This window comes from Bubalus bubalis, chromosome 1 (assembly GCF_019923935.1).
Source record: "Bubalus bubalis isolate 160015118507 breed Murrah chromosome 1, NDDB_SH_1, whole genome shotgun sequence".
Taxonomy (NCBI): Eukaryota; Metazoa; Chordata; class Mammalia; order Artiodactyla; family Bovidae; genus Bubalus; species Bubalus bubalis.
In genome coordinates, this window is record NC_059157.1 from 54,611,349 (window position 1) to 54,630,714 (window position 19,366).

Below are 19,366 nucleotides of genomic sequence, written 5' to 3' on the forward strand. Positions count from 1 at the left end.
CGGGAGCGCAGGGCGAGGGGGTGCACAGGAAGCCGAAAGCCCTTGGCTGGTGGATGCGTTGCTGCAAGGTCTGCGAGGCCGGCGCGCACCGGCCTGCAAAGAGAGAGGGGAAAAAACTTGCGGCAGGAACTTCCTACCGAGGGAAAGAAAAGCAGGCGAGAAGGAGGCAGGGAGAGACTTGAAACGTCTCAGTAACTTGAAAAGCACACCAAAAACACCCCTTCTGGAGATGAGGTAAGCCGAGGTTAGCCAACCCCATTGGTTGTGAAATATCAGACAAATCCCGAGCCGCTGTGGCTTTAAATGAGGCCAAGGAAATCTTCTGTTTTGCTTCCTCAAATACTTTTTTCTCCCCCTTCGCCCTTGCTCTCTCCCTCCTCCCTCCTTCCACCTCGCCGGGTCCCTTCCTCCTCCGCGGTCGCCCTTTCCTCGATCAACCCCCCCACCCCATCCCAGGCCCGCCCTCCCCCATCTGATTAGGCGCGGACCAGGAAGGGTGGGAGTGGTGGGGGAAGCTCTCCCTTTAAGAGGCAGCTTGCAGTGACGAATTGTTGAAATTGCCATTGCAGGATGGCATGCCGCTATAAATTCATTGTTCCACCTCCTCGCATCTTCACAGCGCTCGCGCTGCTCTCGGCGCTCGCAGCGGCAGACTGGGGATGACGGCGGGCAGGAAGACACCGCATCCGAAGGGACCCAGACGCGCCGCTTCGCTGGCTTGCCCCAGGCCGCCCCTGGCATTTTTGTTTTAATTTTTCTGCCTTTTTTTCCTCTTCTTCTTGCCTTCTGGCCTGTTCCAGTAGAGTCAAGGAGATCCCCTAAATAAGAAAAGAAGCCGGCTCCGGAGCTGGGAACCCCGCGGCCGGCGGATCGGGAGCAGCAAGGAGCCTGGAGGAAAGCATGCACCAGTCTCCCGCCTGGTGCGCGGCACCTTCCTGACTTTTCTTGGTGCCCCGATCCTAGCCGTGTTTGGGTTTTCCCCCCTTTTCTAGTACTTGCTGAATATCCACAACCCGGCTTTTTTTTTTTTTTTTCCCCTTTTTTCCTTTTCTTTCTTTCCTCTTCTTTCCGGAGCCCGAATCCAAACATTTTCCAAAGCAACAAAGAAAAGTTCGCACGCTGGCATCGCGGCCGGGACAGGCTGGCGCTGCTACCGGGTTCCCCCTCCCTCCGACACTAGACTCAACCTTGCAAGCAAGTGTATGTGTATCCCCACCTCCCGCCCCGGTAACTTCCAGAGCTAATAACAAATAACCCACCAAGTGCCCCCCGGCGCGCAGCCCCTCCCCGCGGGCAGCGCACTATGCTGCTCGGGTGGGCGTCCCTGATGCTGTGCGCGCTCCGCCTGCCCCCGGTGGCCGCCGGCCCCACCGCGGCACCTGCCCAGGATAAAGCCGGGCAGCCTCGGGCTGCTGCTGTGGCTGCGGCCGCCCAGCCCCGCGGGCGGCGGGGGGAGGAGGCGCAGGAGCCGGCCGAGCCTCCGGGCCACCCGCACCCCCTGGCGCCGCAGCGCGGGAGCCGCGGGCTCGTGCAGAACATCGACCAGCTCTACTCCGGCGGCGGCAAGGTGGGCTACCTCGTCTACGCGGGAGGTCGGCGGTTCCTCTTGGACTTGGAGAGGGACGATTCGGTGGGCGCCGCTGGCTTGGTGCCCGCAGGAGGCGGGCCGAACGCGACCCGGCGCCACCGGGGCCACTGCTTCTATCGGGGCACAGTGGACGGCAGCCCGCGCTCGCTGGCCGTCTTTGACCTCTGCGGCGGCCTCGACGGCTTTTTCGCTGTCAAGCGCGCGCGCTACACCCTGCAGCCGCTGCTGCGCGGTCCCTGGGCAGAGGCGGAGGACGATGCGCGCGTCTACGGGGACGGGTCCGCGCGGATCCTGCACGTCTATGCCCGCGAGGGTTTCAGCTTTGAGGCTCTGCCTCCTCGGACTAGCTGCGAGACCCACGCGTCCCCGCCAGGCGCCCGCGAGCGCCCCCCGGCGCCCAGCCGCCTGGACGGACGCTGGGCTCTGGCCCCGCAGCAGCTCCCGGGCCAGTCGGCTCCCTCGTCCGACCGGAGTCAGGGACCACGGACGTGGTGGCGGCGGCGGCGCCGCTCAATCTCCCGGGCCCGCCAGGTGGAGCTGCTCCTGGTGGCCGACGCATCCATGGCGCGGATGTACGGCCGGGGCCTCCAGCATTACCTACTGACCCTGGCCTCCATCGCCAACAAGCTGTACAGCCACGCCAGCATCGAGAACCACATCCGCCTGGTCGTGGTGAAGGTGGTGGTGCTGGGCGACAAGGACAAGAGCCTGGAGGTGAGCAAGAACGCGGCCACCACGCTCAAGAACTTCTGCAAGTGGCAGCACCAGCACAACCAGCTAGGGGATGATCACGAGGAGCACTATGACGCGGCCATCCTGTTCACTCGGGAGGTAGGTCCCGCCTGGGTGGGTGGTTCAAGCCCTGCAGTAAGGAGGTAGGTCAAAGGGATAGCCTTGTTGACAGCCTTCTTTCTCCCACGAACCGCCTGGCCCCGTGGGTTTGCTGATCTGCTCCTTGCAGGAAACCCGTGACAGCCTCCCACTGTGCTCGTGTTTTCAGAGTATAGAGTCAGCAGCAAATCAAACTTTAAATGACCAAGTCGGGCTTAGACATCAATTCATCGGGTTGGATGTCTCCCGTCTGAGATCTGGTACCATAGAGGTGCAAATAGGATAAAATGGGCTGGGCTAGCATTCTTGGGGAAATGTACACGGTTCCGTGGGGAGAAGGGGAAAGCTGAGTCTCTTTTTGGAATCAGAGGTCATCTACTTTCCAATGAACCCAAAGATAGAACTTTGGCTAACCTGATGGAAAGGGCTGTGATGGGTGATTCACTGTAGTCACTCTTATCCACCATCTTCCTCTGTAAATGTCCAACCTTCTTCCTTGAACCTCTTTCGGGACATAAGTCAAAGGAAGACTTTCTAAAGGAAGGATTCATTTTCTCATCTGGCTTTGTAATGGAGTTCTTACATATCCACCTTGGTGGAAACTTGGTTCCTTGGATGGAAGAGATGCAGGAGGGCCAGCAGGATATAGAAACCAGTCTTGTGAGGTTCCTTAGCAACGCCTTTGCCTGGTTCTTCAGTGCACAGCAAGCCCTGCTAGGTTGTCCACAGCTGCCTGTCAAGGGTCACATCCAACTTGCATGTTTGGGTTTTGGATGAATGTTTCTGAAGTCCCAGAGCGGAAAGATCTGGGCAGAGAGTCAAGACATGAAGGAATGTTTTTCCAGGATTTCCCTCTTTTAAGGACGGAGGTAATGGGAGGGGAAAAAAATGATCTTTATAGACTCAGAGGTTCTGGGAGTAACCCAGTACCTATGTAGACCACCACAAAAGTGTGACATTAGGATACAGAGTCTGAGCTGGTTTTGTGCTGGTTTTGCTGGGAGCTCTGAGCCTCCGTTTTCACAGCTGTCCTCTGATTGGCAGTTTTGAGTCATGCTTTCAGATGTCTGGTAAGAATGGACCTTGATAGCACATTCTTTAAGTGCTTGAGATCCATCCAGGATAGAGGAAGGATTAGAAACTTTGGAATATTATGCAAATTCATGGTACAAAAGGGAACGAACAGAAATAGGACAGGAAATTCAATGACGGCTTGCAGGAGGTTTCAGAATCACACAGCTCCACCACCTAATTCTCCTATTTTTACTAAGGCACTCCTGGTATGAAGGAAAAGTGTTGATAAATTTGGAGTGAAGAAACACTTGTGGTTCATGGGGTGGACATAAATGCAAACCACATGTAAATAAAGACGCTGGAGGGCAGCAGTTAGGGAGAAGCCGACAGTACAGGGTGCTTTGCAAGATGGAAAATCTTTCTCTTCATTAAGTGATCTCCTGGACACCATCCTTTAATTTTTCTGCACAACATTAATCTTTAAAACGGAAGAACATTCACTTTTGTTGCCTTCCATATGAAGTGAAGTTCTCCTGTAAAACTATCCCTTTCTTATTTGGTTTCCAGGTCTTTTTTTTTTTTTTTGGTAAGCAACTTTCCGTGTCTGGATTTCTTGCTTTGCTACATCACTAGAGGCTGCCAAGAAGGAGGCTTCAGAGAGTTTATGGAAGGAAGTTCTCCAAAGACAGAAGAAAAAATACTTTTGTAGGCATACTACTCCAAAGTGTTCCCTTTGAACATTGTCATGGTGCACTCTCATTTTTAATACAAATGCCAATTCCATAATTTTTTAAATAAACATAAATAGAAGACCCCATGACTCCCTAGTTCCTGCCCTATAATTTTCCTAATTGCGTGTTAGAATAAAAAGAAAAAGGTAAAACTAGTCAGTGATTCTAAATGATTTGCCTGTTGCCTTTTCTGGATTTGATTTGAGTAGTTAACAATTCCTATTTTCCGAGCTTTGGAATATATCAGTACCTTTTATTAGATAAGGAAGGAATAAATTAACATCTGTCTTCATTTTAATAAGTACTATAAGGACATTCATTTTTCAAGCTAGTCTACACATGAAAATATTTTACATGGGCCCTCCTTGGCCTCCTTGCCAAGCAGAAGCAGTAAAGTAAATCTCATTTAGCTGGTGGCTGGCTCTCTGGTATATACATCTATCTTGATGAGAACCAAATATTTGTAAAGCAGATTATCATGATTATATGCATCTAATTTAAAAAGCACAATTAATTAAGGGGCTGAGAAGAATATAGCAAGATTCTCACATAGCATTCACTGGGGAGTACTTTAAAATACAATGTCAGTCTCTGCTTAATACTTCAGAGTATGGAAACCAAGGGGAACTAAAGGAGAAATGATCTGAGATCTTCAGTTTCATGGAAATCAGATATCTGGGATCTAAAGAAAAACTTTCATGGCTGTTTTTTTTTTTCAATGAGAAATACCCGGAGTTGGCACCAGGATCCCGCTTTTACAACTCTGTTTTGAATGTAAGAAGTACGTTGCTTAGCAGCCAGACGCCAAGCCATGAAATCCATGTTTTGATGGGCTCTGAGCACTGTTCAAATTCTGTGTCCAGATGTCTTCTCCTAAATTGCTTGTTTTTCAGGCATGAAGCAAATGTGTGAGGATATGTTTTCCACCCCTGTTGACTAGCCGAGGCCACCTTGAATGCTGTGTCTAGGAGTCAGCAGAATACTGCTGGTAATTCATTTATCAAACTAACAGACTTCGCTGTTAGGACTGTACCCCAGCCCTTGGTGCTGTCCTAATTAGAGAAACTTAGCACCAGTCACTGTTTCTTGCAAGAGGAGCAGTTTTCATCCTGCAGCGGCACTTACACTGGAATTCACACCACTTCTTCCATCAAACAGTAGAAATCCCATCACCCTAGGGTTTATTTTTGCCTTCCAGAATCCTTTTCTAGTTCTTGGCTTCCTCTTTTTCTTTTTTTTTTTTAAAGATAGTTTCTTTAAAGACAAACTCCTAAACCCACTTTGGGGGCCATGCAATTTTTTTTAGAGATAAAACACCTGCCTGCCTGCTTGAGAACAGAGTGGGAAATTATTTGTTTAATATCTTCTGCCCTCTGCACCACATCAATGAAAGCTTGACTTTGTCACGGATTGGAAAGGTTGGATCGAAACTGAACCAGCTATCAAACTATACAAAAGAAATAGTTCATTCATTTTCATGAATCATCAGTGTGCCAGTTAACAGGTAATTGTCTGCCAGTTAACACCTTGCTCCTATAATTGCTCTTATTTTTAAAGTATTTTTTATATTGGTGTTAGTTTCAGGTATACAGCATAGTGATTCAATTATGCAAATCCATGTATCTATTCTTTTTCAAATTCTTTTCCCATTCAGTCTATTACAGAGTGTTGAACAGAGTTCCCTGTGCTACACAGTGGGTCCTTGTTGGTTATCTGTTTCAAACATAGCAGTATGTACATGTCAATCCCAAATTGCCAATCTACATTCTGCCTTATAATGCTGTAAGGCATTATAAGGGGAACTCTTACATTGTAACAGGGACTCCACTCAGAATTACTAGCTAGCTATCATATTAGGGCACCCTAGAAGAAGATTGGGAGCTTGGAAGAGGGAAAAGGATGAGCTCTTTCTTATTTGCTTATAGGCTGGATTAACTGATTCTATCACACATTTGAGTTCAAATCCCATTTAAACTCACAAGGGAAGCCTTCTCAAAGAATCATAGCCAATAGGTCAATTCTAACTGGTAAAAAGCTAAATAACTCAGAATTGGGAAGACAGGGGGAAGTTTCAGCCATTCAAGTTGATATTTAAATAATAAATTATGAATTGAAAATTGCTGAGAGTAGGTCTTAAAAGTTCTACATCATGAGGGTAAAACTTTGTGATGGATGTTAAGTAGACTTACTATGGCGATCAGTTTGCAATATATGTGTCTATTGAATCATTAGTTTGCACACCTGAAACTAACATAATGTTGTAAATAAATTATGTCTAAATTAAGTAGTCATGAAGAATATTCCACAAAATCAAAAGCCGTTAGATCAGAGACAATAAACCATGACACAGAGGATATATTTCACTGTCGTCTCTCTTATATTCAGCTCATGCATCTGAGCACCTCCTATTTGTGAGACACTCATTTAGGGAGTTGAAGGGAGTAAGAAAATATCTCATCCCTGCCCACTCCAGCTTGTCACCAGGGGAGAGGAAGCAGATATATGCATGTTGTTGTCGTTTAGTCACTAAGTCATGTCCAACTTTTTGTGACCCCATGGACTGCAGCATGCCAGGCTCCCCTGTCCTCCACCATCTCCTATCATCCACCATTTGAGTTTGCTCAAATTCATATCCACTGAATCAGTGATGGTGTCTAACCATCTCATCCTCTGCTGCCCTCTTTTCCTCCTGCCTTCTATCTTTCCCAACATCAGGGTCTTTTCCAATGAGTCGGCTCTTCGAATTAGGTGGCCAAAGTATTGGAGCTTCAGCTTCAGCATCAGTGCTTCCAATGAATATTCAGGACTGATTTCCTTTAGGATGGACTGGTTGGATCTCCTTGCAGTCCAGGGAACTCTCAAGAGTCTTCTCCAGTACCATAATTCAAAAGCATCAATTCTTCCAGTGCTCAGCCTTCTTCATGGTCCAAATCCCACTTCTGTACATGACTACTGGAAACACCACTGCTATGACCATACGGACCTTTGTCCGCTTATGTATATATATATGTGTTGTGTCTGCAAGCTAAGTTGTTTGAGTTGATGCAGTGGATTATAGCCTGTCCATGGGATTCTCCAAGCAAGAATGCTGGAGTGAGTTACCTCACCCTCCTCCAGGGGATCTTTTCAATCCAGGGATCAAATCCACCTCTCCTACATTGGCAAGCTGGTTCTTTACAACTAGTACTCCCTGGGAGGCTCACATATATGCATATATTACTCTAATATTAGGAAAGCTCTGATAATTGCTGCAACTGAGCTATAAACAAAAGCTGAGAAAGGAAAAAGAAGGGAACAATCAATTCTGCCTCTGGATCTTTATACAGGCTTTATTGTAAATGGAGAATTGAATTGGTCCTCAAAGGATGGATAGATTTTATTTGGATTCAACCAGCTTTTATTGAGCATTTCATAAGATGCTATTCATAGTCATAAATCATTTAAGAGTTAATTCTTTCAACAATGTGCATGCATCTGATCCTATTATCATTTGACAGATAAGGACATGTGTACAAAGAGAAACAGAGATAAAACTTCTCCCAGTAACAGCTGACAAATGGCTGAGAGGGAAGTTGTCCTTATTGCTGCTGCTAAGTCGCTTCAGTCGCGTCCGACTCTGTGCGACCCCATAGACGGCAGCCCACCAGGCTCCCCCGTCCCTGGGATTCTCCAGGCAAGAACACTGGAGTGGGTTGCCATTTCCTTCTCCAATGCATGAAAGTGAAAAGTGAAAGTGAAGTCGCTCAGTCGTGTCTGACTCTTAGCGACCCCATGGACTGCAGCCTACCAGGCTCCTCGGTCCATGGGATTTTCCAGGCAAGGGTACTGGAGTGGGGTGCCATTGCCTTCTCCTTGTCCTATTAAGTGGTCTCTAAGATAAAAATATTACAATGAATTTATGAAAACATTCAATATATTTCTAATAGGCAAAGAGGGATTCAGAGGTTTGAAAAGTGGCCCTTTTCCTAAGAATCCTAATGTAGGAAACAGAAAAGGAAGTAGATGATTGTTCTACAGTGTGATGATGTTTTAAGAAATGTGGTCATTAAATGTCATGGGAGTACATTAGAAGGTAGCCTAACCCATCTGAGTTCAGTTTGGAAGAAAGAGGAGAATTAACCTCCTTATGGAAGGAGGATATAGGCATTGTAGAAACACCAAATTAATTATTGGAATTGCCCAGAGGCAGCATGGCAATCCTGGGAAATATAATAAGCTTTAGGAATGAAAGGACAGGGGCTTCCCAGGTGGCGCTAGCAGTAAAGACCCTGCCAATTCAAGAGACACAGGAGACACAAGAGACTCAGGTTTGATCCCTGAGTCAGGAAGACGCCTTGGAGGAGGGAGTGGCAACCCACTCCAGTATTCTTGCCTGAAAAATCCCATGGACAGAGGAGCTTGGCTGGCTACAGTCCATAGGATCACAGAGAGTTGGACACGACTGAAACTATTTAGCACCCAGCACGACATCAGGATGCTGAAAGGTAACTTACTGTAGCATATAGGTAGAGATCTCATAATGGAACCCCACTCCAATACTCTTGCCTGGAAAATCCTATGGACGGAGGAGACTGGTAGGCTGCAGTCCATGGGGTCGCTAAGAGTCAGACACGACTGAGCGACTTCACTTTCACTTTTCACTTTCATGCATTGGAGAAGGAAATGGCAACCCACTCCAGTGTTCTTGCCTGGAGAATCCCAGGGACGGGGGAGCCTGGTGGGCTGCCATCTATGGGGTCACACAAAGTCGGACAGGACTGAAGTGACTTAGCAGCAGTAGCAGCAGAGATCTCACAGGAGACAAAGGACCCTTTAAAAGCCTGAAGTGATAGACAGGAAGGAACAATGAAATGAGTGAGAAAGAGAGGACAGCTACCTGAGACATTTGTGACTCACAGTGACCAATCTGATATGGCCAGGAGAGGCAGGCAAGTTAATGAGGTCACCAGGTGTCTTATCCATCACTTTCAGCTTCTTTTCTGGAATATCTTTCTCAGTGCATTTCATATGTATTGTACTGCGCCTGTAGATTATTGAATTTCACCAGACATGCCATAGAGATAAAGATGATGCTTCCCAGGTGGCTCAGTGGTAAAGGATCCACCTGCCAATACAGGGACTGCAGGAGACACGAGTTGATCCCTGGGTGGAAAGATCCCCTGGAGGAGGAAATAGTAACCCACTCCAGTATTCTTGCCAGGAAAATTCCAGAACAGAGTAGCCTGGTGGGCTATAGTCCATGAGGTCACAAAGAATCAGATATGACCAAGAGACTAATACTTCCACTTTTTTTTTTTCTTTAACATTGTCAAACATCTTTTCATCCCTCAAGATCCAGTGACCTCCTTTGAGACACCTTTGTTGATTTCCCCAAGGAGAGTGTGTCATTCCTCTTCTGAAATCCCTCAATAGTCTGTTCAGTCTGCCTCCCTCTCAACGTGTCTAAATCATGTCACGTTTCTTAACCGTTGAGATCAGATCTTGTTTTATTTACTCACTACTCTGTCAGCACTTAGTACAGTGTCTGGCAGGTTGTGACCACACAGTAATTGTTTTAGGAGTAAGTGTACCCACGTCCCTTGGTCCCTAATCCAGCAGGGCTCTCTGTGTTTTGTGTTACCTAGCTGTATCCAGAAGCACAGATGGAGATTGCATAACATGGGACATTGTCTTGTTCGGCTAAACAGACCCAAATAATATAGTCTCTGCTGAGGCCCACATAAGACCCTCTGTTATTGGGGGGATGCCATTTAGATAGCCAGAGAGGGAAATGACACCTCAAGAATCAGATCCAGGGGAACTTCCCCGGCGGTCTAGTGGTTAAGACCTCACCTTCCAAGGCAGGGGGTGTTAGTTTGATCCCTGGCCAGGGAACTAAGATCCCACATTCATAGAGGCCAAAATACCAAAACATAAAACAGAAGCAGTATTATAACAAATTCAATAAAGACTTTAAAAATGCTCCACATCAAAAAAATCTTAATAGGATCCCACAGGAAAAATATGAATTATGATGAATAAGTGTATATCTGAGTTATACTGAAGGCCATAATATGTACCACACCCCTTTCTCCTATCAATAATTCTTCTTCATTAAGAACTGGGCAGACAGATAGGCAGACACACAAGGCTACGTAAACCCTTTTCTCTGCCCTTCCCTTGAGCGCCAGGCTTGTCCTCATGTATGTGTTCCATGGCTCAGTCGTGTCCAACTCTTTGCAACCCCATGGACTACAGCCATTCAGGCTCCTCTGTCTATGGCATTCTCCAGGCAAGAATACTAGAGTGGGTTGCCATTCCCTCCTCCAGAGGATCTTCCTGACCCAGGGATTGAACCCTCATCTCCTGCACTGGCAGGCGGATTCTTTACCACTGAGCCCCCAGGGAAGCCCAGGCTTGTCCTTATCAGTGGTAATATCTGTATAAATATTTAATAGAAAGTACTGTTACAAACACTGGGAGAAGCAAGGCTGAGCATCACTTCACCACAACTGTCGAGCACCTCAACAGCAATGACCAGCCGATCAACAATAGGTAGGGGTCTAGCTGAAAAGCCATGAGAAACCCAGATAGAGCATTACAAAGCAGAGACATAACTCTGCCGGTCTTTCCAGTAGTCATGTATGGATGTCAGAGTTGGACTATAAAGAAAGCTGAGTACTGAAGAATTGATGCTTTTGAACTGTGGTGTTGGAAAAGGCTCTTGAAAGTCCCTTGGACAGCAAGGAGATCCAACCAGTCCATCCTAAAGGAGATCAGTCCTGAATATTCATCGGAAGGACTGATGCTGAAGCTGAAACTTCAATATTTTGTCCACCTTATGTGAAGAACTGACTCATTTGGAAAGACCTTGATGCTGGGAAAGATTGAGGGCAGGAGTAGAAGAGGGTGACAGAGGATGAGATGGTTGGATGGCATCATGGACTCGATAGACATGAGTTTTCATAAACTCTGGGAGTTGGTGATGGACAGGGAGGTCTGGTGTGCTGCAGTCCATGGGGTCGCAAAGAGTTGGACTGGACAGAGCGACTGAACTGAACTGAACTGAAGTGTTAGTTAACTCAGATTCCCCCTTACGAAGCACTCTGCCTTCATTCTGGCTGCTGTTCTGCAGATGTGATCAAATCTGCTCTTATCAGCCTCCGTGTTTCCTTCCTTCCCCCAGCGCGTTTGTGCTGCCTGAGAGACCAGTCTCCCCTACATCTCTTGCTGTTACCTCCAGTTTGCACATTTATGTCTACTTAGTTCCTTTTCTCCACCCAGTACCAATCACTTTGATTTTCCAAGTTGTATTAGCTTCTAGGCACCTGCATTTCAAGATAGCATGCTTTGCTGGCTCCCTACTCCCCGCTCCATCTGCAGGAATAGGTCTGGGACGCTGTGAGTCCTTTTAAACTCCATGATGAATCACAGATACTGCCATATTCATGATATTGTAAATGGCCACCCCTAGTCACCATGTCAATGACCTCTCTGTCAAGCTTTCCCTGGTCTTGCTGACCATTTCAGCTCTATTTTAGATACAGTGTCCCAGTCCTGTCCTCCAGCCAGGAACACCCCAAAGCCCACTGGTTAAATCTCTGCATGCTCTCAAAACCCTTACATTGTATTCAATTTTCCATTGCATCATTGTCTATACATATCAATATCATGAAATCAATCCTGCTTAAAAAGAACCATCTTTAACATAACAGATATAAATTAACCTTCAGATTTACACTGACTAAGCAGAAAAATCCTTGTCAGCACTCTTAATTCGTTGGACTCTTATATGTATACCTTTTGTGATTTTCATTCCTTTAGTACTCCAGTACTTTTGCCTAGAAAATCCCATGGACGGAGGAGCCTGGTAGGCTGCAGTTCATGGGGTCACTAGAGTCGGACACGACTGAGCGACTTCACTTTCACTTTTCACTTTCATGCATTGGAGAAGGAAATGGCAACCCACTCCAGTGTTCTTGCCTGGAGAATCCCAGGGAGGGGAAGCCTGGTTGGCTGCCGTCTATGGGGTCGCACAGAGTCGGACACGACTGAAGCAACGCAGCAGCAGCAGCAGCAGCAACAGTATCTCCTACCTCCAGTTTTGGAAGATAGATGAATGGATGGACAGACAGGTAGATACGTAGATATGCTATTGTCTCACTAGGATGCTTCATCCTGCTCTGAATTAAAAAAACAAAAACACCTATAAACTTCAAATAAGCTTTGCACCTGTAAATGTTGTTATAAATCATCATCAGAAAATAGAGATGAGTTTGATGTGTTAATAATTTGATGCACAAGTTCAGTTTTAGTGGATTAGAGTGAACGTTGGATCACAGAGAAGCACAGGCAGTCATTGTCAGTCTTGAGGAAGACACCATTACTGGGCTGCCATGATTTGAAACTGCATAAGTAAAATGGAAAGGTTGCCAGTTCACATAATTACAGTTACAGAAATAAAGACTGTGGCTATGCAGTCAAGGGGTTTAATCAATGTGATTTAAAAAAAAAAACTGCTTTTGTTCATAATTTTGTCACATGTACAAATTTCCATGGCAAAGGGCCAAATGCATTTACTGCAATTCAAGGATGACAAGGAGAGTTGATGGGCTCTAATGAGCAATTGATTATCAGTAAACAGAGATAGATGAAGAATCCACATTAAACTCTGTGTAGAACAAGAGGTCATTTCCATTAGCTGTGACTCTTCATCCAAGCTTATTAATGAAGTAAAGCGTAAGAAGGGGAAACATTTCTTAGATTTTGTCATTTGAAGATAATAACCCCAAACTGTGAAGGTAAACATAAATCCTGGTTTAAAAAAAAATTTTGCATGTGCAGAAATAACCTACAGTGTCCAGCAATTCACTTAAACCATGACCCCGGTCTTTGGTCTTAAAGCTACTAAAATGACTGGAGGAAAAAAATGGATTAAAACATGCATTCAACTATACAATTATCTCAAAGACCGATTGTTATGCAAACGTGTGTTCTAATTTCAATTTTAAAAACTACTAATTTGTTCTCAACAGTAGTAATTTGACATCCCACAGGATGGCATATGAGGATACCCAGGAGACTTTGGGAGGCTATTGTTGGTTTGGTGACTCGATTCACCAAAGGTACTTGGCTGAGATTTCCACTGTCTGAAGTTGTAATGACATGGTGGCCACAGTACCGTTCATCACAGCTGGGATCTCATATGGAACACAGTAAGGATCTGAAAAAGTAGGGAGATTGTAGTGTACATCTTTTAAATATTATTCACCTTGGCTGGACTTCCATGCAGCAAAATAGAGAAGGGTTAGAAGAGTATGTAGACATTGACTAGGCAGCATTGGTTATATAGCAGTAACATCTCGTGTTGGCTTCCTGGAGTCTATTGCAGTCTTGTTAGCATACAGCATATTAAACCTGTGTGACAATGTTCAGTAAGGCAAAAGTCCACATAAGATAAACATCTTTTCTCTTCGTCCTGGTAGGATAAAAATATTAGCTTATGTCATCAAAATATAAATGAACAAAAAATAAAGGCCTGTGAGGTCTACATTGCATCTGAGAACTCACCTTCAATTAAGCAAATGTTTGTTGAGTTCTGTTGAAAGTCAGACATTGTGGTAGTTGGAGACACAAAGATAATAACTGCAATAGAAAGAACAATTTCAATTAGTAAACAGTCATCTTTAATAGTAATCAATATTTTATAAAACTCTTCTGCTGTTATTCACTTACAGTTTCTTTGATAGAAATATACACACTCTCAATTCATTTTCATTGAAAACAGGAGTCAAATACAAGAAAAGCTAATGTGCATTAATATTCAAATAACATTTAGTGGAAAGTTTATCGTTACAAATCTATATCATAAATTTTGGCTTCTATTTTCTCTTTATGCTTCATAATTTAAAATTGTCTTGTTGATGTCTCTTTCATCTAATTTGATCATCTCAACCATGAGTAACAAGCTTCCCTTTTGGCTCAGCTGGTAAAGAATCCTGCAACGTGGGAGACCTGGGTTGGAAAGACCCTGTGGAGAAGGGAAGGGCTACCCACTCCAGTATTCTACCTGGAGACAGTTCATGGGGTCGCATGGAGTCAGACATGACTGAGCCACTTTCACAACCATTAGTGAGGTGTGATCGTGTTCTCTTCTCACCAGACAAATGCATACACTCATTTATATAAATACAGTATATTACAGGGGCTTCCCAGGTGGCACTAGTGGTAAAATTCTGCCTGCCAATTCAGGAGACTCAAAAGACTTGGGTTCATTTCCTGGGTTAGGAAGATCCCCTGGAGGAGGAAATGGTAACCCACTCCAGTGTCTTGTCTGGAAAATTCCATGGGCAGAGGAGCCTGGTGAGCTACAGTCCATGGGGCCACAAAGAGTCAGGCATGACTGAGTGACTGAGCACCCACAATATGTTACCTATATTTTCTGAGGATTGACCAAATTGAGAAACACTACATTAAACACTATGGGAAAGATTGTATACATTTCTGAAGAAACAATCTATGAAATTACCACTGGATTTGGAAATTGAGATGATCTTTTGAGGAATTACCCTCATACATTAAAACTTAGTTTCCTATCCAAATGACTGAAAAGTTTATATATTCTGCCATAAATAGGTAGCAGAATTGCAGTTTTGCCCCTGTGATGGAAAACAAATTACATTTGACTTCTGATACATTTAACATGAATTTAGGTCAGAATATTAAGACTTTCTTAAGCATGACCCTATGTGAAAATGAGATATGTGCCTACATTTACATGATACAGCTTTGTTAAGACTGTGGCTACTTTTGTACGGGACAAGCCACAATCCTGGACATCTTTTAAAATGTAATTGAGTCCCATCATCCTTCTGTGCCTCTGGGGCCCGGAGAAGCTCAGCAGAGATAATGCCGTTAGTCTGTCTTTGGACCATTTCCAGAGCTGAGCAGGTGATACCATAAACAAATCCCAGTGTTGACATTTGGAGTGAGCAAGTGGTTCTACAAGGTGGCTCCTTCTGGATGTAAATTGACTCTAATGATTTCTTTCTTTCTCCTGGGCAGGATTTATGTGGGCATCATTCCTGCGACACCCTGGGAATGGCAGACGTTGGGACCATATGCTCTCCTGAGCGCAGCTGTGCGGTGATAGAAGACGATGGCCTCCATGCAGCCTTCACCGTGGCTCACGAAATTGGTATGCCGTGTCTTTTCTCTTTCCTGGCCAAATCAAACACTTGTAACAGCTGCAACAGGAACCGGCATACTTGTCAATTAATTCCAGATTTCTCCTGGTTCAGATAACCCTTGGGGATTATATTTGTTTATATTTGCACTTTTAGGGTTAACTCCTAAGAGGGATGGAAACCAAAGTTAGGCACACGTGGTAGAGACTTCCTTTCTGTTGGTACCATTTAAAAGTTTCAGAGAAAGTTTCTACTGCCACTGTCTTGTCAAGTGTCCACCCAGGACCTGATGAGATAAAATCTGTCACAGTTGACAATGGAATGCAGAGATGTTTGTCTTAGAAATCACTCTGTGGACTCATCCAGGGCAAATCAATTTACACAGAAATTCATCAGGTTTTATTCCACTGTCAGTGATACATCGACTCCTGGCAAAGGTAATCAATAGCTTAAGGTCACCATTCCAGTCTTGTTTTTAAGAAGCGAAGCAAATGAAACAAAATCTGTCACCAGGGTTGATTGTAAAGTGTTCCTTACCTGGTGACATTAAGAAACTCATTTCAACCCTGAAACTGGAAATTTTAGACTAAATATGACAAATATCCCAGCAATTAGGAATATGTGTTTTGTAATCAGTGACCGAGGCTACTAGACATATGAGAAGTTAATTTACTATGTAGGATTAGGTTTTAGAATTAGGTACATCTGGACTCAGTTCTTGCTAGAGTACTTTCTGCTTGTGTCCGGTTGGTCTGATGATTTAAACTCTCTGAGCTTCAGTTTTCATATCTGAAATATAGAAATAATAGCGCCTACTTCATTGAATTATTTCAGGGGCCAAGTTGGGTAAATTATAGATACCAGCTGTTATTTATATTCATATCACTTCTGTTTTGCTTTTTAATTAACTAATTAATTTACTTATTAAATGTATCACCTTTTAGCATTATCTTTTTGGGGGCAAAGTATGGTGCAAATTATTGCGCCTTTTGCTGTATTTTATTAAACAGATATAGTTTTCTTAAGCTAACACAGTAATTTTAAAATAGAAATTAAAACTTTTCTTCCACATTAGTAGGCAAAGAACATTTCACAATGTGTTGATTTTTGGCCGCTATATTTTCTTTGGGGACTTAACTTCACATCAAAAGTGCAATTGCATAAGTCTGTATATTAGAACAGTAAAATAGAAATCAGTAGTTAAATTCCAATTAATATGTATTAATCATGATCTTAATTTTCTTAACTGACACTCTTCTTACCACCTAAGCAAAAAAAAAAAAAAAAAAAAAGGCACAAACATAGCATCTTAATGTAAATAACTGTCCAAGAGCACCACTGATCACAATCCAATTTAACACTTTGTTAATTGAGCCTCTTTAGCTTCGAGATGGACTCCCAGCTCCATCTCCATGTTCTCTGTTTTATCTCAGGCAAGAGATTCAGACGAGTCCCCGTTTTTTCCCTAGAAGGTAAACCAATAATGAATGAGACGGCCCTCTGGTGACTGTACTAGAAGACCTCATATGGCTGCAAATATTTTTAAAACACAGCTGCCATTTGAACTTCAGGGCTGGGATTATGCCTTCACCTATCTCTTACTCTTGCCTATTAAACTGATTAATAAAAATACAGCCTAGCACTGGTCTTTCATCAATATTAGTTACATATATCTATATGTGCACAAGTGAGTAAGTGGGAGAAACACAAGAGCCACGCAAGGCAATATTCTGATTTTTCAGCAAAGCTAAGAAGAATAAATTCAAATACTCAAAGGCATTGTAACTACCCAGAGATGATTTTCAAAGTACACCAGTATTTAATCACCATTATTCAGAATGGGAGAAGTTCCATAAGGAAAGTTCTAAGCCCTGGTAGGCAGAGGCTGGTTAAGGAATGATGAAGGATAAGCAACAAAGTGGAATTGTGGAATCAACCACCATAAGCTCATGAGCCCTAAAATTGACCTTCTAAAAAAGAGAGTTCAGATTCCATGAAGGACGGGCTTTCTTCCTTCAATCCTCTTGTTGTTGTTCAGTTGCTAAGTTGTGTCCAACTCTTTGGACCCCATGAACTGCAGCACGCCAGGCTTCCCTGTCCTTCAGTATCTCCCAGAGTTTGCACAAACTCATGGCCATTGAGTCAGTGTTGCCATCCAGCCATCTCATCCTCTGTCGCCCCCTTCTCCTCTTGCCTTCAATCTTTCCCAGCATCGGGATCTTTTCCAGTGAGTCAGCTCTTTGCATCAGGTGGCCAAGTATTGGAGCTTCAGCATCAGTCCTTCCAATGAATATTCAGGGTAGATTTCCTTTCAGATTGGTTAGATCTCCTTGCTGTCCTAGGGCCTCTCAAGAGTCTTCTCCAACACCACAGTTCGAAAGCATCAATTCTTTGGCGCTCAGCCTTCTTTGTGGTCCAACTAGTTATCTATTTTCACACACTGACAGCATCTGGGAGGTTTCTTTGTTAGGGAACCACAGTGGCAGGAAATGCAGCTTCTTTGAGGTTTCATGGACCCTCAAAGCAACTGAATTGGAATGAAGAACCTTCTAGCACCACTTTTCTCAGCCCTCCTGAATTCCTAGGGAATTACAAGGGATTACACAGGCAGATACAGCAGAGAGGTAGGAAGCCAGATGCTAATGAGAACAGGTGTTTTATTAAAACTATTTATGTACAATGAGAAGTTTTCTTTTCTTAAGTAGACATGGTTCTACAAGAGAATAATGTGGGAGAAATGTGGGTTTCTCTGCAGAAAAATCAAACCTAAATCTTTGCTGTCTGACTACACTCCATGTTCCTTTTAATTTCTTGATTGGATCATTTCTATGTACTTTAGAATTCTGTGTAATTTGTTCTCCAATAAAACAGTGCCTATTTCATTTCTCTTTATGTGTCACCTATGGCCTAATCTGAGAAATGTAAGTTCTGGGGATAGGGGAATATGGGTTTAATTTCCCTTTCATAAAGGAATCTGGCTTTCATTCATTTTGTTTTCTAATTGCTTTATTATTCTTTAATTTCACTTTTCACCTAAATATTGCAAACACGTGTTATAAAGTATGAGCCTTAAAAATTGTAGCAAAGATAACCTTACAAAATATTTCCTAATCATCTGTATATGATTACAGAGCTTTGCCTCTGCAGCCAGTGTGCTCTTGGGTCATGGAGTTCCCTGTTCTGTTTCCAGCCCTTTATTTTTAGATTGTTGCTTGTAGCCATCAGCCTGAGTTTATTATGCTCTGGATTCTAATTCTACTCTGTTCTTCTATGTAATTTCCTCCCTTTTTATTAGACATTTACAACTTTCCAGATCTGGAAGTTATATCCAGGCTATATGGTGATATGGTGACAGGTTATATGGTGATAAAGTGCTGCTGTGAAACCTCAGTTTTGCCAGAGTGTTTTGAATTCACTTGAGTCTATTCCAAAATGAGCAATTTGCTTCATGTGTATGGTAAATATGTTTCTGTGCTCAAAACATAAGATGTGGAGAAAATTTCCAGGATGTTCCCATGATTTTTCTACTTTATTTCATCTATCAGCAATGAAAGGTATAATTAAGAATCTGTTCAGTTCAGTCGCTCAGTTCAGTTCAGTTGCTCAGTTGTGTCCAACTCTTTGTGACCCCATAGACTGCAGCACGCCAGGCCTCCCTGTCCATCATCAACTCCCGGAGCTTGCTCAAATGAATGTCCATCAAGTCGGTGATGCCATCCAACCATCTCATCTTCTGTCATCCCCTTCTCCTCCTGCTTTCAATCTTGCCCAGCATCAGGGTCTCTTCCAATGAATCAGTTAGTTCTTCACATCAGGTGGCCAAAGTATTGCAGCTTTAGCCTCAGAATCAGTCCTTCCAGTGAATAATCAGGACCGATTTCCTTTAGAATTGACTGGCTTGATCTCCTTGCAGTCCAAGGGACTCTCAAGAATCTTCTCCAGCACCAAAGTTTAAAAGCATAAATTCATCGGCACTCAGCTTTCTTTATGGTCCAACTCTTACATCCATACATGACCACTGGAAAAACCATAGCTTT

The 19,366-nt window shown here is 44.0% G+C and overlaps 1 protein-coding gene across 1 annotated transcript in view; it reads left to right on the top strand.

Annotated features, from left to right (window-relative positions):
• Window positions 1-583: 583 nt before the first annotated feature.
• Window positions 584-19,366, top strand: part of ADAMTS5 (ADAM metallopeptidase with thrombospondin type 1 motif 5) — a 57,973-nt gene continuing 39,190 nt past the window's right edge. The window contains exons 1-2 of the mRNA XM_025281930.3: window positions 584-2,419; window positions 15,208-15,340. Coding sequence (XP_025137715.2) covers window positions 1,304-2,419; window positions 15,208-15,340 — 1,249 coding nt within the window. The 5' untranslated portion in view covers window positions 584-1,303. The remainder of the gene's footprint in view (window positions 2,420-15,207; window positions 15,341-19,366) is intronic.